General features: G+C 41.7%; 3 protein-coding genes across 4 annotated transcripts; 1 reads left to right on the top strand and 2 right to left on the bottom strand.

Moving 5' to 3' along the window:
- Nucleotides 1-4,154: 4,154 nt before the first annotated feature.
- LOC121968240 (probable polygalacturonase) lies at nt 4,155-6,120 on the top strand. The gene is made up of 5 exons (XM_042518702.1): nt 4,155-4,738; nt 4,814-4,934; nt 5,049-5,223; nt 5,298-5,368; nt 5,452-6,120. Exons 1-5 carry the CDS (start codon nt 4,406-4,408, stop codon nt 6,090-6,092), a joined length of 1,341 nt encoding a protein of 446 aa, XP_042374636.1. The 5' UTR covers nt 4,155-4,405; the 3' UTR covers nt 6,093-6,120.
- A 21-nt stretch (nt 6,121-6,141) lies between these two features.
- LOC122054839 lies at nt 6,142-7,262 on the bottom strand. The gene is made up of 3 exons (XM_042616266.1): nt 6,894-7,262; nt 6,593-6,805; nt 6,142-6,480 (listed from the first exon to the last, which is right to left on the bottom strand). The coding sequence occupies exons 1-3, from the start codon at nt 7,260-7,262 to the stop codon at nt 6,142-6,144; spliced, it is 921 nt and encodes a 306-aa protein (XP_042472200.1).
- A 6,210-nt stretch (nt 7,263-13,472) lies between these two features.
- Nucleotides 13,473-14,290, bottom strand: LOC121968239 (transcription factor TRY-like). 2 transcript variants are annotated; one of them, XM_042518700.1, is made up of 3 exons: nt 13,969-14,290; nt 13,805-13,892; nt 13,473-13,731 (listed from the first exon to the last, which is right to left on the bottom strand). In XM_042518700.1, exons 1-3 carry the CDS (start codon nt 14,015-14,017, stop codon nt 13,632-13,634), a joined length of 237 nt encoding a protein of 78 aa, XP_042374634.1. In that variant the 5' UTR covers nt 14,018-14,290; the 3' UTR covers nt 13,473-13,631. The 2 variants fall into 2 exon arrangements, with proteins under 2 accessions (XP_042374634.1, XP_042374633.1); XM_042518699.1 differs by having other exon boundaries at nt 13,805-13,895; nt 13,969-14,288.
- Between the last annotated feature and the right edge of the window lie 213 nt (nt 14,291-14,503).

The raw sequence follows: 14,503 nt of genomic DNA, 5'->3' as shown, positions 1-14,503 counted from the left end.
ACAGGCAGAAACGCCTCCTGACAAAGGAGCCACCGCGACAATGAGCACTTCCGCGTGAAGACCTGTCTGGAGATTCAGGCGCGCTCACAGCCCGGGCCAGCTCCGCGTGAAGGGAGTCGATGACTGTTTATTGCCGGGCGAGCGTGTCTTGTTTGTCCTCAAGAACCGCAAGGAGGAGAGATAACTCTGTCTCATGCTCTCGTTGCAAACGGTCTTGGCTGCTAATTTGGTGCTGCAGATCAAACTGGTATTCGTCTTTCATCGCCTTTTCTGCATGCACGCGAGATTTTGTAAGACGATACAGGGCGTCCATGTCATGCAAGGCAGCCAGCAGACGAGCTCGGTCCCTGGACAGGCGCTCCAGTTCACGTTCTTTCTCGGCAAGTTGCGAGGTGAGCTGATCTATCCGCATTTGGGAAGGTAGTTGATCAACTTCGTCAAAGGAAGGAGAATGCATTTCGGGGGAAAGAAGCAGGTAAAGCGCGGGTGAACAAAAGATAGTAGGGGAGCAGGAATGAAGAAGGATAGAGCGAAGAAGTGACCGTGAGGCTCTTTATAAAGAAGGCGGGTGGCCAAGTCAAAGCAAAGGCATGGGCGCGACACCCCAAGCGACTGGTGACGTAATGAAGAAGGCATGGTATCCCAAGCGACGCGACACGAAAGCTGACGCGTGACGTAGGAAGCAGGGTGCGCAAAGATATGCTGAGATCATAGAGATACGCTGAGGCAGATATACAGAGATCTGCTGAAATCACAAAGATAGGCCGAAGTCACAGAAATGTGCAGGGGTCTAGTCAGTCAGACTGTCGTCCTCCTTCGACTAGACTTGTGGGGGAGGCTTGTGATACGGTTAGTGATGGAGGGGCCCAAGAGGAAAGGATTAGAAAAGTCCAGGCTATGTGGCGGTCAAAAGTCACGAGGAGGTGGCGGTCAATAGTCATAGCGACTTGGCGGTCAAAAAGGCAGGCAGATAGGGCAGTCGCGGCTGGCCGGGGCTGATCGCGCTGGTGGCGGCCAGCTTCTTCATGTCGATCCAGTTCCCGACGATCTTCGCGCTGGGGATCGAGGGGCTGGGGCCGCTGCGCCGTGCGGTTGAGGCTAGGTACAAAGCAGGATGCAACTCGGTATCGGTAAGCGGAGGCCAAGATGAAGTATAGGCAATGGGTGGGAGTGGCGGGATCGAGCGGCCGACTCTGGACCTGCGGTTGAGAGCCGAAGTACAAAGCGGGATGCAAGTCGGGATCGGCGGAGCAGCAGAGGCCAAGAACTGGAAGTATAGGCCAATGGGTCGGAATCGCAGCCCGAGCTACAGACCTGCGGTTGAGGGCCGGGAAGTACAAAGCGCAGGATGCAGGTTGAAGATCAGCGTAGCTATGTCTAGACAGTTATGGAGTTGAAGGCCTGGAAATGCGAACCACAGGTGCTGGCTGGTGCGGGGATACCATGGATCGGAGGAGCTAAGTGTACGGGAGCGGAGAATCTCAACGGTCCGTCGGGGTAATCATTACATACCAACGATACGGGCGAAGGTTCCTGAAACGAAAAGATGCCCTCATAGCCAGTAGTAGTCATTACAGGACAAAACCCAAGTGCGAAGGCGGAGATTCCAGAAAGATGCTTTCACAACAAATAGCAGCACGACAGTGTCCGGGACTAGAGGACAAAGCCGGGCGCCTAACGTTTTCAGGAGGTTCTAGCGGGAGGACGCATAAAGGGAGAAATCCCTCGTACGCAGGTACGCGCACACACTCCCCGTCACTTTTTTCCACAACTGTTTTTCCTTTCTGCTTCTGTCTGTTCTTTCCTGGGTTTTGGTCTCTAACGTGAGAGGGGGGATCGTCTGAGTGTGCGCAGGGTCTTGCAGCCGCATCAGCCACCCGTGGGGAGCCTGCACCGCCCGCGACTTTCCGTCAACGCCCAGTCCACCGCGACCGGCCTCCGTACGACTCAGCTTCCGGACGGGATCATTTATCAACAAAAAATATCATAATAAAATTTATGAACTATGTTTATAAATAAAATTCTCATCAATATGATATATAAATAAAAAAAAATTAAAATTGTACAAACAAATTTAAATTATCAACGACTTAACTTATTTATATCCTTACAGATAGTGTAGCAAACAAAAAAGTGGCGCAGCTACATCACAATCAAGTGTTATACTGGACATAGTGTAATAGCAAAACACTCAAAAGAGTAATTAAAGGATTGGACGAATATTTTAAAGATTGACCTTGAATGTGTATATATGTTAGGAGAAAAAGGCTTTGGGGACATTTACATTATATAAAACATGGATTGCTAGGCCCATAAGGAAATTAATGCTCCTGATAATGAGGCCAAGGCAAGGCATGCATGCCTATGTGCCAGAGGTGTCGAAGCATTTCTCCCGTTCGTTCTCGATCAGCTGGTCCACTTGTTATTCCTCGACGGATTAAACCTACTTCTTTTAACTCCATCCTTGGCTGCATGTTTACCCACCACCGCAAAAGAGCATGTGATCTGTTGACTGTTGGTGCCACTACCCCGTCGCTGCTTCACGGGAAATGAGTTCACGAGCTCTTGTCATGGCCTGCGAGGGTTTCTGATGACCCTTCGCTCCTTAACAAAATCTCACCATCACTGATACCTGTGAAAATGCTGAGGATTTTTGATATAATTAAACAAGACATTAACAAGTACTATTTCAAGTAATATTGTCATAGAATTATAAATGCAGCACAGTGGTGAAGAAGAAGAAGCCACGACGATAGCACTACTAGTACTAGATTCCTCACAAACGGCTCAATGTCAACAACACTAACTTTCTCATTCTATTCTTCCATTGTCCATTCTGTACGACCAAAGAGAATAAAGTACATTAATACTTGTTTGGGCTAGCTAGTGAAGTTATAGATATTAAGAGAGTGTTTGAGAGAGTTTTTACTTATTTAAAATTAATTTTTATAGAAATTATTTTAAAATTAGTGGGAAGTTAGAAGTACAAGTGTTTGAAAATAAAAGTTAAGGTAAAGTTGAAGTGTTTGATTAATAATTACTTCTAAGTTTAATTTTTAATTAAATGATAGTAATATTTTTAAACTATATAAATTAATCTTTTTTAATTATTAAATATAATTTTGATACAATATAATTATTATTATATTTTAAATATTATATCAAAATTATTATTTTTTATAATAAAAAATATACAAAAATAATAAAAATAAAAATAAAAAAAAAGATAAAATTTATATAAATACATAGAAATATGTATAAAAAATCTATAAATATAAATTATATAAAACATTATTTAAAAAATAAATATCACAAAAGTACAGTGATAATTATGTAAAATACTAAATTTATTAAGGTTATAAATGTAATTACAATTACGTAAAATGATAAATTTATTAAGGACCTAAATACTAACTTTTAATTTTAGAGCGTAAATTAAAAAACAGAAGCAAAAAAAACATCAAATTCTTACTTTCAATATTTGAGCAAAAGTTAGGGCTTCCAAATGGTGTTAATACTTGAAGTGTTAGTGCCAACGTGAATGATTTTTAATAGTAGGGTAACACTAGCGCGTTCAATTCATTGAAAGCAATAATGCCTATAGATTAAAAAATTTTAAAAAAATAACATATTACCATTAATGCCAATGTGGATGCTTTTTTAAGAAATTGAAGTAAAAATTGACATTCACATCCACTAAAAAAAACTTAACCAGCTAGAATTTATGCATGCATGCATGTATAAGAATATTTTAGTAATATCATATGCATATATTAATTACATGTATGTACATGCATATATTATGATTGGACGATAGAGAATTCTAGATAGCCAGATTCTGACCAACAAATTTTACTCATAAAAAAAATTATAGATCCGCTAGCCTCTTAGAATCTCTATAAAACACTCCCTAAAGCCTAGTTCTGTTATACTGAACTTCAGCATTCTTGTGAATTAGAGCACCAAATGTTAGGTAAAATAACTCACGAATGTCAATCCCGAAAGGTATCATCTTCTTCCCAGGATGAATAGAATGCATTAAATAGCTCGCTAGTGTGGCCCTCGAGTAAAAGAAGGGATTTAATTTGGAAAGAGATTCTCATCTCCCCTCCATTATTCCACCACAGAAAGAAGATATGTAAGCGATCGAGATGCTTGGTTCTGTTGTTAATATAAACATTTTCCAACAGTGATGAGCTGGTTAGAAAGATTTTGCTCTGGACCTTTCTACTTGGATTCATGCATGCAACGTTTCTCCTTTCTCCCCCCCTTTTTCTCTCTTGGAGCCTCTTCGGTTTCTACATTGATTTAGCGTCAAAGCTTGGTCTCCTGGAAAGCCTATCTTGGCATCTCTTCTTGTACTCCTCTGCTTTCAACCTCCATCTTCCTTGTTAGCTTGAAAAAAATGGTTCCTCTTGAATTTTTGTTACGACCGGCCGCGTTGCTGCTTATGCTGCTGCAATGCAGCATGTCGATGATGGAGGAGTCGTGCGTCGGCGTGGTGCCGATGAAGCAGAGGAGGGAGATGATATCGATCACCGATTTTGGGGCGGTGGGGGACGGGAAGACACTAAACACATGGCCCTTCAAGAAGGCCATGTACCGTATTTCGCACCAGAGGCACAAAGGTGGCACTTTGCTCTACGTCCCCCCTGGCGTTTGGCTTACAGAGAGCTTCAGCCTCACTAGCCATATGACTCTTTTCCTCGCCCGAGGAGCTGTGATCAAGGCCACACAGGTGCTCCTCCTACAATTTTGCCCAATCTAATGACTGGATTTTAAAGTGGATTTGATTGAGCTTCGTCTCCTGCAGGATACAAGGAACTGGTCTTTGGTGGACCCTTTACCATCTTATGGAAGAGGGAGAGAGCTGCCTGGAAGGAGATACATGAGCTTCGTTCAGGGAGATGGAATCAGTGATGTGATAATTACAGGTGATCCGCATTTTGCTCTATCTCTTCATTGGTTATTTATTACTAAAATGACAATTTCCACAACATTGAGGAGGGTGAAGGATCCAATGTTTGGTTGACAATGCTTGTTTGCAGGTGAGAATGGAACAATTGATGGCCAAGGTGAGGTGTGGTGGAGCATGTGGAGACAGAGATCTCTCCGTTTCACCAGACCAAATCTTATAGAGTTCAAGAATTCCAGAGACATTCTCATTTTCAATGTCATCTTTCAAAACTCTCCGTTTTGGAACATTCATCCTGTTTATTGCAGGTTACTATAAAACAATTCCTTTAACTTCGTATCATCCTGTTTATCTGAAACTAATTAAACCCTCCTTGGTGTAGGAATGTGGTGATCAAGCATGTAACAGTGCTTGCTCCTCGTGATTCTCCAAACACTGATGGAATCGATCCAGGTATATATATATATATTCGACATGTTTATTATTTCTCTTCTTGACTTCAATCTGCAAATTAACCGTCGTCAAACATGGTTCAGATTCCAGCTCAAATATATGCATCGAAGACGCCTTCATCTCGACCGGAGACGACTTGGTGGCCGTCAAGAGCGGCTGGGACGAGTACGGGATAGCCTACGGCCGTCCTAGCTCTGGCATCACAATCCGGCGTATCACCGGGTCGTCGCCCTTCTCGGGAATCGCCATCGGAAGCGAGACCTCCGGCGGGATCGACAACATCCTAGTGGAGAACGTCGACCTGTACAACACCGGCATCGGCATCCACATAAAGACCAGCATCGGCAGGGGAGGCCACATCAGAAACGTCACGGTGGCCAACGTGCGCATGCGAAGGGTGCGAAAGGGGATCAGAATCGCCGGCGACGTCGGCGACCACCCCGACGAGTACTTCAACCGGCGGGCGATCCCGACGGTGGACGGCGTGACGATCAAGAACGTGCGGGGCGTGCAGGTGCAGCAGCCGGGGTCGATGGAGGGCATCATCAGGAGCGCGCCATTCACTCGGATATGCCTCTCGAACGTCAAGTTTTGGGGCGTCGGTCCTCGCCGAGCGGCGTGGCGGTGCTCATCCGTGAGGGGAGCGGCGGTCGACGTCCGGCCGCGGCCCTGCTCGGAGCTCGCTGACACCTCCAGCTCCGGATCTTGCTCGAGGACTGCGTAGAAATTGTTGGAGCTGTCTTTTTTCTTATAAAAAAAAGGACAATAATGTTTCAGAAAAAAACGACAATAGATTTCATATTATTCCCTTGAAATGAAATGTGTGTATTTAAGAGGTCCTGCTGACTTCCCTCGCTCGATCGCTCTCGTGCTCCAGTTTTCTCCTGAAGAAGACCAACTTCCTCAAATTGCTTCTTCATCCTACCGTTTCCAAGTATCAATGTAAGCTGATCCTCTCTGCCTTTACTTAACCTCTCATATGCAGAGCCTCGAAGCTTCTCAAGCCTCAGCCCGTCCATTTGCTGCATCTTGAACACCTTAATCACATTCATCAACCCCCCAACCATGAACAGAACACTCCCGCACAGACCCAGCCAACCCCAATTTCTCTCCTGCGTTGAAAAACAGAGGCAGCTGTGAGTTTCGCTGACAGGTTAACGTCGTTTTTAGTTAGATTAATTAACAACTCACAACTATTCTCTGTGCATGGATTGAGCCAAACACACGGCATTTGCTGAGAATTCCAGCGACCAAGAAAAGCAAGCTTCCCGTGAGCAGAGGAAGCTGGACGCACTTCTGCAGGATCTGAACATGCCCGTTTGCTCGCTCGTAGATCTGGCATATGTTGTGGATGGAGCCGATGAGCCAAAAGAGTGGGCCGGCGATCAAAGTGTTCAGAGCATGTTTTTGAAGCAACTCATTGTATCCATTCTCCGTCTACATTTGTAATTGTGCCGACGCACCGGCTTTTAATGCAGTTTCTAATGCCAAAACGTAACGGGTGAGGTGCTTATCGCGAATTAACCTGGAGCGAGAGGAGCAAGACGCCGACGAAGGCTAAGATAGTGCCGACGATGTTGATCAAGGGAACAGAGAACTCCACGAGTGCCAGCTGCAGGTCGAACTCGAACAGCGCGAAGCAGTAGTCGAAGCCGGGGAGGTGGGCGACGAGGTCGTGGGCGTTGACGGGGAGGAGGAAGGCGAGACCGAGGAGGGCAAGGGGGAGGCCGTAGTTGGCAGTGTAGGGGAAAGGAGAGAGCAGGACTGACAAACCACAGACGAGGAAGAGAGCAGCGAGGAGGTAGAAGCCGGCGTTGAGGTACTCCCACCGGTTGCGGGTGCGGCGGCCGGGCCCGTAGGCGCGGCTCTCCCGAGTCGACGCGAGCTTCACCATGGCGAGGAACGACGGCGATACAACACTAGCGAGGGAAAAGTGTTGATAAATTCTTCATCGATCTGTGGCTGTAACAGCTTCGTCCTCACGGGGGCGGTCGGGCAGAGATTGGAGGCGAAGCAGAGAAAACCGAGAGCGGGGCGGGCGGAGCTAAACGTGGCGTCGTGCATGGCGTGGTCGTGCCCAACCTGCGTTATACGTGTCAGTTCTACAGACCCCAGGACTGCTTTTTGAATGGCAGTTGACTGAGAACTTCCCTCGTTGTTTGCTTACAAATTTCTTAAAATGGTAAATCAGCACCAACATTTACTTGGGACAACGTAAAATATGTATAAAGTTCCATTATTTAAACAATAATATTTTGATTTTAAAATTTAAAAACTAAACTATTATTAAAATAAATAGAATTGAAGAAGAGCATCAAAACATACCTCATTTTCATTAGCTTCCCTAAATATAAAATTTATTTTATATTTTATATTTTATATAAAAAAAATATTTATAAAAACTACTCTATCTATTTTTTAAATTTAGATTTTATTAATAGACTTCTCTAAATTTATTAGGGAATAAAATCTATCCAATAAATATTAAAATATTATTTAATTTAGGTGAGAGAGAAAAATAAAGAACATACATTCGGTATTAAAAAATAGATATTACATAAGGAGAGAGAAAAAATAATAAAAAAATTTGGAAGAGAGAAGAAAATAATAAAAAAATAAATAAAAATTTTGGAATAGTTGATGTAGTGTGCAATAAAAAATAATTATCTAAATTTAATAAAGTAAATGATTTACTCTAAATTTTAGAAATATTATAGAGAAACTGATGTAGATCCTCTTACACCTTGTTTTATCAAGATCCATATCTCTTTCTAGAATTTATCAAAAGAAACATAAATTTGGAAAAATGTTAAATCACACCTCGTACTTTGAGAATGATCAAATGATACCTTGGTTTGGATGACCTTCCATTCTACCTGTTCCGCCAACATTAGTTTTCAGCATGCTAGTTTCCAATGTATTTTAGCCACATTTTAAAAATATATATATATATAATTTAAAATTAATTTTTGTGGTTCAAATGCATGTGACCTCATCATGTTGGTCATCCTCTCTCCCCATTACGTGATATTGAGCTTCGTGTTTACCATATCTCTTCTTGCTCTTATAAATACAATACTATCACGAACCTCTTCCTGCTTACCATATCACTTCTTGCAGTTTGATAGAGTAAGCAAAAGCAAGAGTAAGTATAAAGAGGGAGCATTGTCATAAGGTGTTGAAAAGATGATGTCAAAGGACAATAGCATTGAAGAACAATGTCATTGAAGGAAAAAAATTGAAGCAAGATTGAATATTATAAAAGAAGATAGATAAATATTTAATGATATACATATAGTATTTGTTATTATTTGTCAAATTGGTCTGTAATGTGTAAAAATATAATGTACACAAATAGTGTTTATGTTGTCCATCGTTGTTTGGAAAACATTTATAGAACAACACCAAGAATATAGTGTCCTCCATTGTTTATTTCGAGCTCTTTGAAGGTATTCCACTATTATGCTAACTTTCAGCTAGAATGTGGTCCTGATCTCTAGGAGACTAGCCCCATGTTGGTCCTGATCTGGGATTATAACAGGCTCGTGGTAGTCCTGATCTCCCAACACCAGACTCATATTATTCCAATAGGGTAGCTCCCAAAAAAATAGCCCTTGTCTTCCAATCATACTTGCACATCCTAATACTGTATTTATTTATCTCATCGGAATTAGGTTGAGAATACTGGTAGAAATCTATAACTATCTACTTGTTCAATGATTTCTTCACCTGAAACATAGATTGTTGGAGGAGGTTTTCTGACTACAAAATTTTTTAGGAATTTTTTTATTTTATCTAAAAGGGTGATCAACTAATAAAAATTTATGGTGATTATCAAACCAAGATACCTTCCCATAGCAATGTAATGAAAATACATCAGATTCTATCATGTAGTGTGGACATGCTAATTTACCAATTGTGCTTCATCCTGACAATATTGAGTATACTGGAAAATCATTGATCATCCATAATAATATAGCATGTAATTTAAAATTAGTTTTACTTGCAACATCATAAGTCATCGACCCTACATTCCATAATTCAATCAACTCAGTAATCAAAGATTGTAAGAAAATATCTATCTTTTCTTTAGGATTGATTGGACTAGGAATAAGCATAGTAAGAAATATAAATTCATCTTTTATGCACATCCATAGAGGTAGATTATACAGTGTTAATATAACTGGCCAATATAAATATTATTGTCCCGACTAACTAAATGACTGAAATTCATCTACGGAAAGTCTCAATCTCACATTACGTGGTTCTATTGCAAAGGAAAAAAATATAGTATAAAGATGCTTCCATGCAAGGGAATTATAAGGATGACACATAATACCTCTTTTTTGCTTATGCTCATGATGTCACATCATGTGGTAAACTGTAACGACAAATGCATATAAGCGTTGAAGTCTAGCAATTAACGAAAAGTAATACATCACTTTCTAAGTAATTTTTTTTTCTTCTTCCCTGGTATGTGAGAATCATACTTATAACGAGGGTGAACATAGATTTTGCATTCACTCAATTCATTGTATTTATTTTAAATATTATATAGTTATTTATACAATAATCAATCTTCTATATAGGCAAACTTAAACCTCTAACCAATTTCTTTATACTGTAGAAGCTATCAGTTATTATGTTATCAACAGGGAGTAACTCTGACATCAATTAACATATTTCATCATAACATCTTTCTGAAAAATGATGTTTGATCTCGTCTGGAAGCTGAGTCGGACAGAGGCTGGCCGCATTGTCCTCGTTGTTGACGGAAAGTCGCGGAGACGCCTGGTTGATCTGGTACCTACGGGAAGGATTCCCATGGGTGGATAACGGGGGTGTGATGACTGGGACGTTGAGGCGAGGGTTCTGAACACACTCAGACAAGCACCCAGGTCGTTAGAGACCAAGAACCAGGGAAAAAGTCCCCGGGTCAGACCCTCCGACGCTCAAGTCAGATGTTTTTTCCCAGAAGCACAGTGAAAGGACCAAAAGTAAAGGACGAAATGTGAAAATATGAGTGAGCGTACCTGCGTAGAGAGAAAGACTCCCTTTTTATATGGCAGTGGGTACTTCTGGAGTCTAACGAGTGTCAGGGAATGTCGGGTGTCAAGATTTGTGTGGCGGTGAATAACACATGGTATCTTTCTATAGGTCTAAGGAGGAATCAGTGGTCAATGAGCCCTAGACCGTTAGCATATTCTCTGGCATGCGGTGATTATTCTCTGACGGATTGTTACGATTCCCTAGCTTGATTGTCGTATAGTGTATGTTCGCCCCGGTCTGTTAATCTTAGACTGGGTCCTCATACCTACAAATCTTGACCTGTAGAACAGAGCTACATTCCCTGGCGCATTCCCTGGCTTATGTTTGTTGTCCCGTAAATTCAGATCTGTACGTTTTAGTCCGCATATCCCGACCTATATGTCCTGGTCTATATATCCTGTTCTGCATGTCTATAAGTCCCGACCTGTATCCCGTAAGTCCTGAATCGTATGTCTTGACCCACATTTCCTGTTCTGCCTGTCTCGTCCTATAAATCCTTACGTGTAAGCCTTAGTCTGCCCTTCCCGGCCTGTACGACCTGGTCCATATATCCCGACCTGTACGACCTGGTCCTTATATCCCAACATGTACGTCTTGTTTCGTATGTCCTGTTCTGCACGTCTGTAAGTCCTGACCTGTATCCTGTAAGTCTTGAATCGTACATCTTACCTACTCGCCATGTAGGTCTAACCCCTGAATGTCACTTATGTCCAACTTGGACCGTCTTTTAATCTGGACTTCTGACCACCACGTAGGTTGGACCTTTGACCACCACGTAGGCTGGACATTTGACCATTACGTAGGCTTGACTTCTGACCGTCACGTGGGTTTGACTTTTGACCGCACCGTGGGCTTGACTTCCGACCACGTCAGCTATCCGACCCTACTATCATGCATCGTATCAATGTTCTTCTTTCATATTCAATAACCTTGCAATAGATGATAGTTGGAAATAATCAAAATGAATGTCTTCCTACAGTTCTCTTTCACTAGTCTTTAACATTTCATATAATTATTAATATTCAGGTGTTGATATTTCACCTATATTAAAATAATCAACTGCATTCATCGTATTGTGAACTATTGATTATATTGCAATATCATTAGTTGATGATTCCCTAATAACAGTTGTACTGGATCACGAACCATCAGAAAGGTCCAATTGGTTCAAACAAATAAGGCTCTCTATGACAGTACCAATTATAGTAATTTAGGACAAAATTATTTCTACATATATCTACTTTCATGATATCCTCATCACATAAGACTCTATTTCTACATTTGGAATAATTACACGGACATCGTAACTCGGTATCATTCATACATACTGGATGACTCTTATTAAATTTCACAAATTGTTCAACTTCAGCAATAAAATCATCTCTAATAAATTTATTATCTAATCGATTATACATCCAAGTTTTGTTTATATATATTGTCATCTAATAAGAATATAATTTCATACAATTTATTACAAAGTACATGTGTTGCTAAAACTATTAAATTAAGAATTAAAAATTATCTTAGATGTAAATATACCAACACTAAACTAATAAAATGACTATATCATGTTATGCATCTAAATTTATCTATGTAAAATAGCATATAGATAATGTTTAATAAATTATACCTGAAAATGTGTAGTTCAATCGGAGAAGAGCAGTAAATGCAATATACTACAAAAAAAAAATAGCTGAAATTAATCACAAACAATAACAAGCTAGGACAAATTCATGGCAGGACCAAGCTAGCGAATGCAGACTCATGACCGGCAAAGCTAGCACTCGGATAACCTGTCGGCCACGTGCTAGTCGTGGCGAAGCCGACCGCTACGGCCAACAAGTGGCGGCCGCCAACACTGCTAAACACGGGCAACAGCTGCCAGCCACCCAACCAGTGTGCTGGTGGCCAGGAAAGAAGCCAGTTGGGTGCTATCGCCCCACACAGTCATCAATCGGGTGCTAGCGACCAACACAGCAGCCAGCTGGATGTTAGTGGCCGGCATAATTGCCAGCCAAGTGTTGGCGGCCGGCACAGCCGCCAGCCTAATGCTAGCGGTCGACTCAACCGCTAGCCTCGTGCTAGTGGCTGACACAACCACCAATAGCAGCTTGGAGGCCGACATGGCCGCCAACCACTTGTTGGTGGTCGGCACATACTGCCAACCCCATGTTGTGTCGGTCGCTAGTTGACAATTGGGAAGAGGGAGAGAGGGGGCGAAGAGACTTACCGGAGAATCGCCGAAGTGCTAGAAATTTGGGGAGAAGAAGTCGAAATCGCGCGTAAGGAAATCGGAGCAGTACCCTAATTCTAATTGGACTTACTAATAGATCCGTCGGAAATTATCAATAGAAATATTTTTCCATCGGTAAGCCTCTTTAATATTACTAACGAAATCTATATTCCATCGGTTATTGTATTTGATATTACCGACGGAATATCAATTCCGTCGGTAATTCCAAATTATGCTGGCATGAATCAAATTATACCAGTTATTAGCCAAAATCAAATTTTAGAAAATTAAATTTCGTTGGTAATTATCAATAAAATTTTATTTCGGTTAAGAATTTTATCAGTAATTCTGATTTTTTTTTTTTTTTTTTTATAATAAAGGGTTTCGGTTTTTGTGATTTTCGACGACGAGATAAAGAGATTACTTTCAACGGCCTGGAAGAGATCTTTAGAGAAATATTTGCTTTCTGGGTAGTGAGTTGTCACGTATATCCGAACTAACGAAAGCTGTTTTTTTTAATCAGTTTTTTTTTTAAATGTGGCTACGATAGAAAACGGGGACGAATGATGGAATGGAGACAACTCAAGGGGGTAAAAGCGATTTAAAGGCCACGGGCAATCCCAACATTGTGTACGGAAAAATGCCCTTAATTTGTTGCCCACCTGATACACCGGACAACATTTTGGCCGGCAGCAAAGAATGAAATGAAGCAGGATCAGAAAGACAGCACTAAATTTTGTTAAAAATACATCCACCGTTGAGCATTAGTTAAAACCCCACTGGTTTTAATTTGGTCGATCCATGAATTCTCATCGCCTTAGATAATTCAAATAAAGCTCGTCCAGTAATTGCATTCTCAAGTAAAACAACAAACCAACAAACAAACGGATCTTACATCCTAAACAAAAAAAAAAAGAAAAAAGAAAAAAGAAAAAGATATATTATCATACTTAATTAGCGAGCTAGCTATGCGCGAGTAGTTTAGTAAGTAGCAAAGCCGTCTTCACGGTGCCTCATGATCCAGAACCTCTCTATCTCTTCAGCTTTTCGACCCGGAATGCGACCTGCTATCAGATCCCACCTGCAAAACAAGCTCAATTATTCTTTCATTCCAAACAGAGTGGGAAATGGAGCCATGAGCTAATCACCGCTACCTGTCGCCGACGAGGCGATACATTCGGAAGATGAGGTCTTCCTCCTGCTTAGTCATGTTGATGAACTCCCACTCCGCGCTGCTCACCTCTGCTGCAGCCTCACCGATCAATACTTTGTGTGAGCTAGCTAGCGATATGATTGAGCGGACAGAGAAGAAGCTCACCTTCGGAGCCGTTGGACAATTTTCGCTGCTTCTTGCGGCGGGCGTCCATGGCTTATGGCTTGAGGAGGTGCATGCATAGGTTCGAGAGGAGAGGTGTGCGGTAGCTGGAGTATATATAGCGCGGGGAGGGGGAAAAAAAGTAGGTGGGGAAAAAAAAGCAGAGAGAGATCGGTGCAGGCTTGAACAAAGAAGGAAATGGCGATTAAGTATAGAGCGGAGGGAGGGAAGCAAGTAAGGGAAAGAACGGCAGGTGAGTGCGGAGGACGCGACAAGGTAGCGCAGCCAGCGGCCAATGACCTGCCCTCGCTCGGCGTCTCAGCTGACGAGTAGTTGTCAATTTTGTTGGCCTTTGTTTTTTCTCCATATTGGTAGCATCGTCCTCCATTTATTTTTATTTTTATTCTTAGTAATTCATGTATTTAATTTTTTACAATCTAATTAATCCGGTAGGTAATTGATCCGACTATATAATTAAATTAAAAATACAAATCAGTACGGACGGTCTAATATCATAAAAAATGTGAACGGTATGATA

Source organism: Zingiber officinale, chromosome 3B (genome assembly GCF_018446385.1).
Source record: "Zingiber officinale cultivar Zhangliang chromosome 3B, Zo_v1.1, whole genome shotgun sequence".
NCBI classification, from domain to species: domain Eukaryota; kingdom Viridiplantae; phylum Streptophyta; class Magnoliopsida; order Zingiberales; family Zingiberaceae; genus Zingiber; species Zingiber officinale.
The sequence above is the reverse complement of the archived record's forward strand: the minus strand, read 5'-3'. Positions and strand labels throughout refer to the sequence as shown.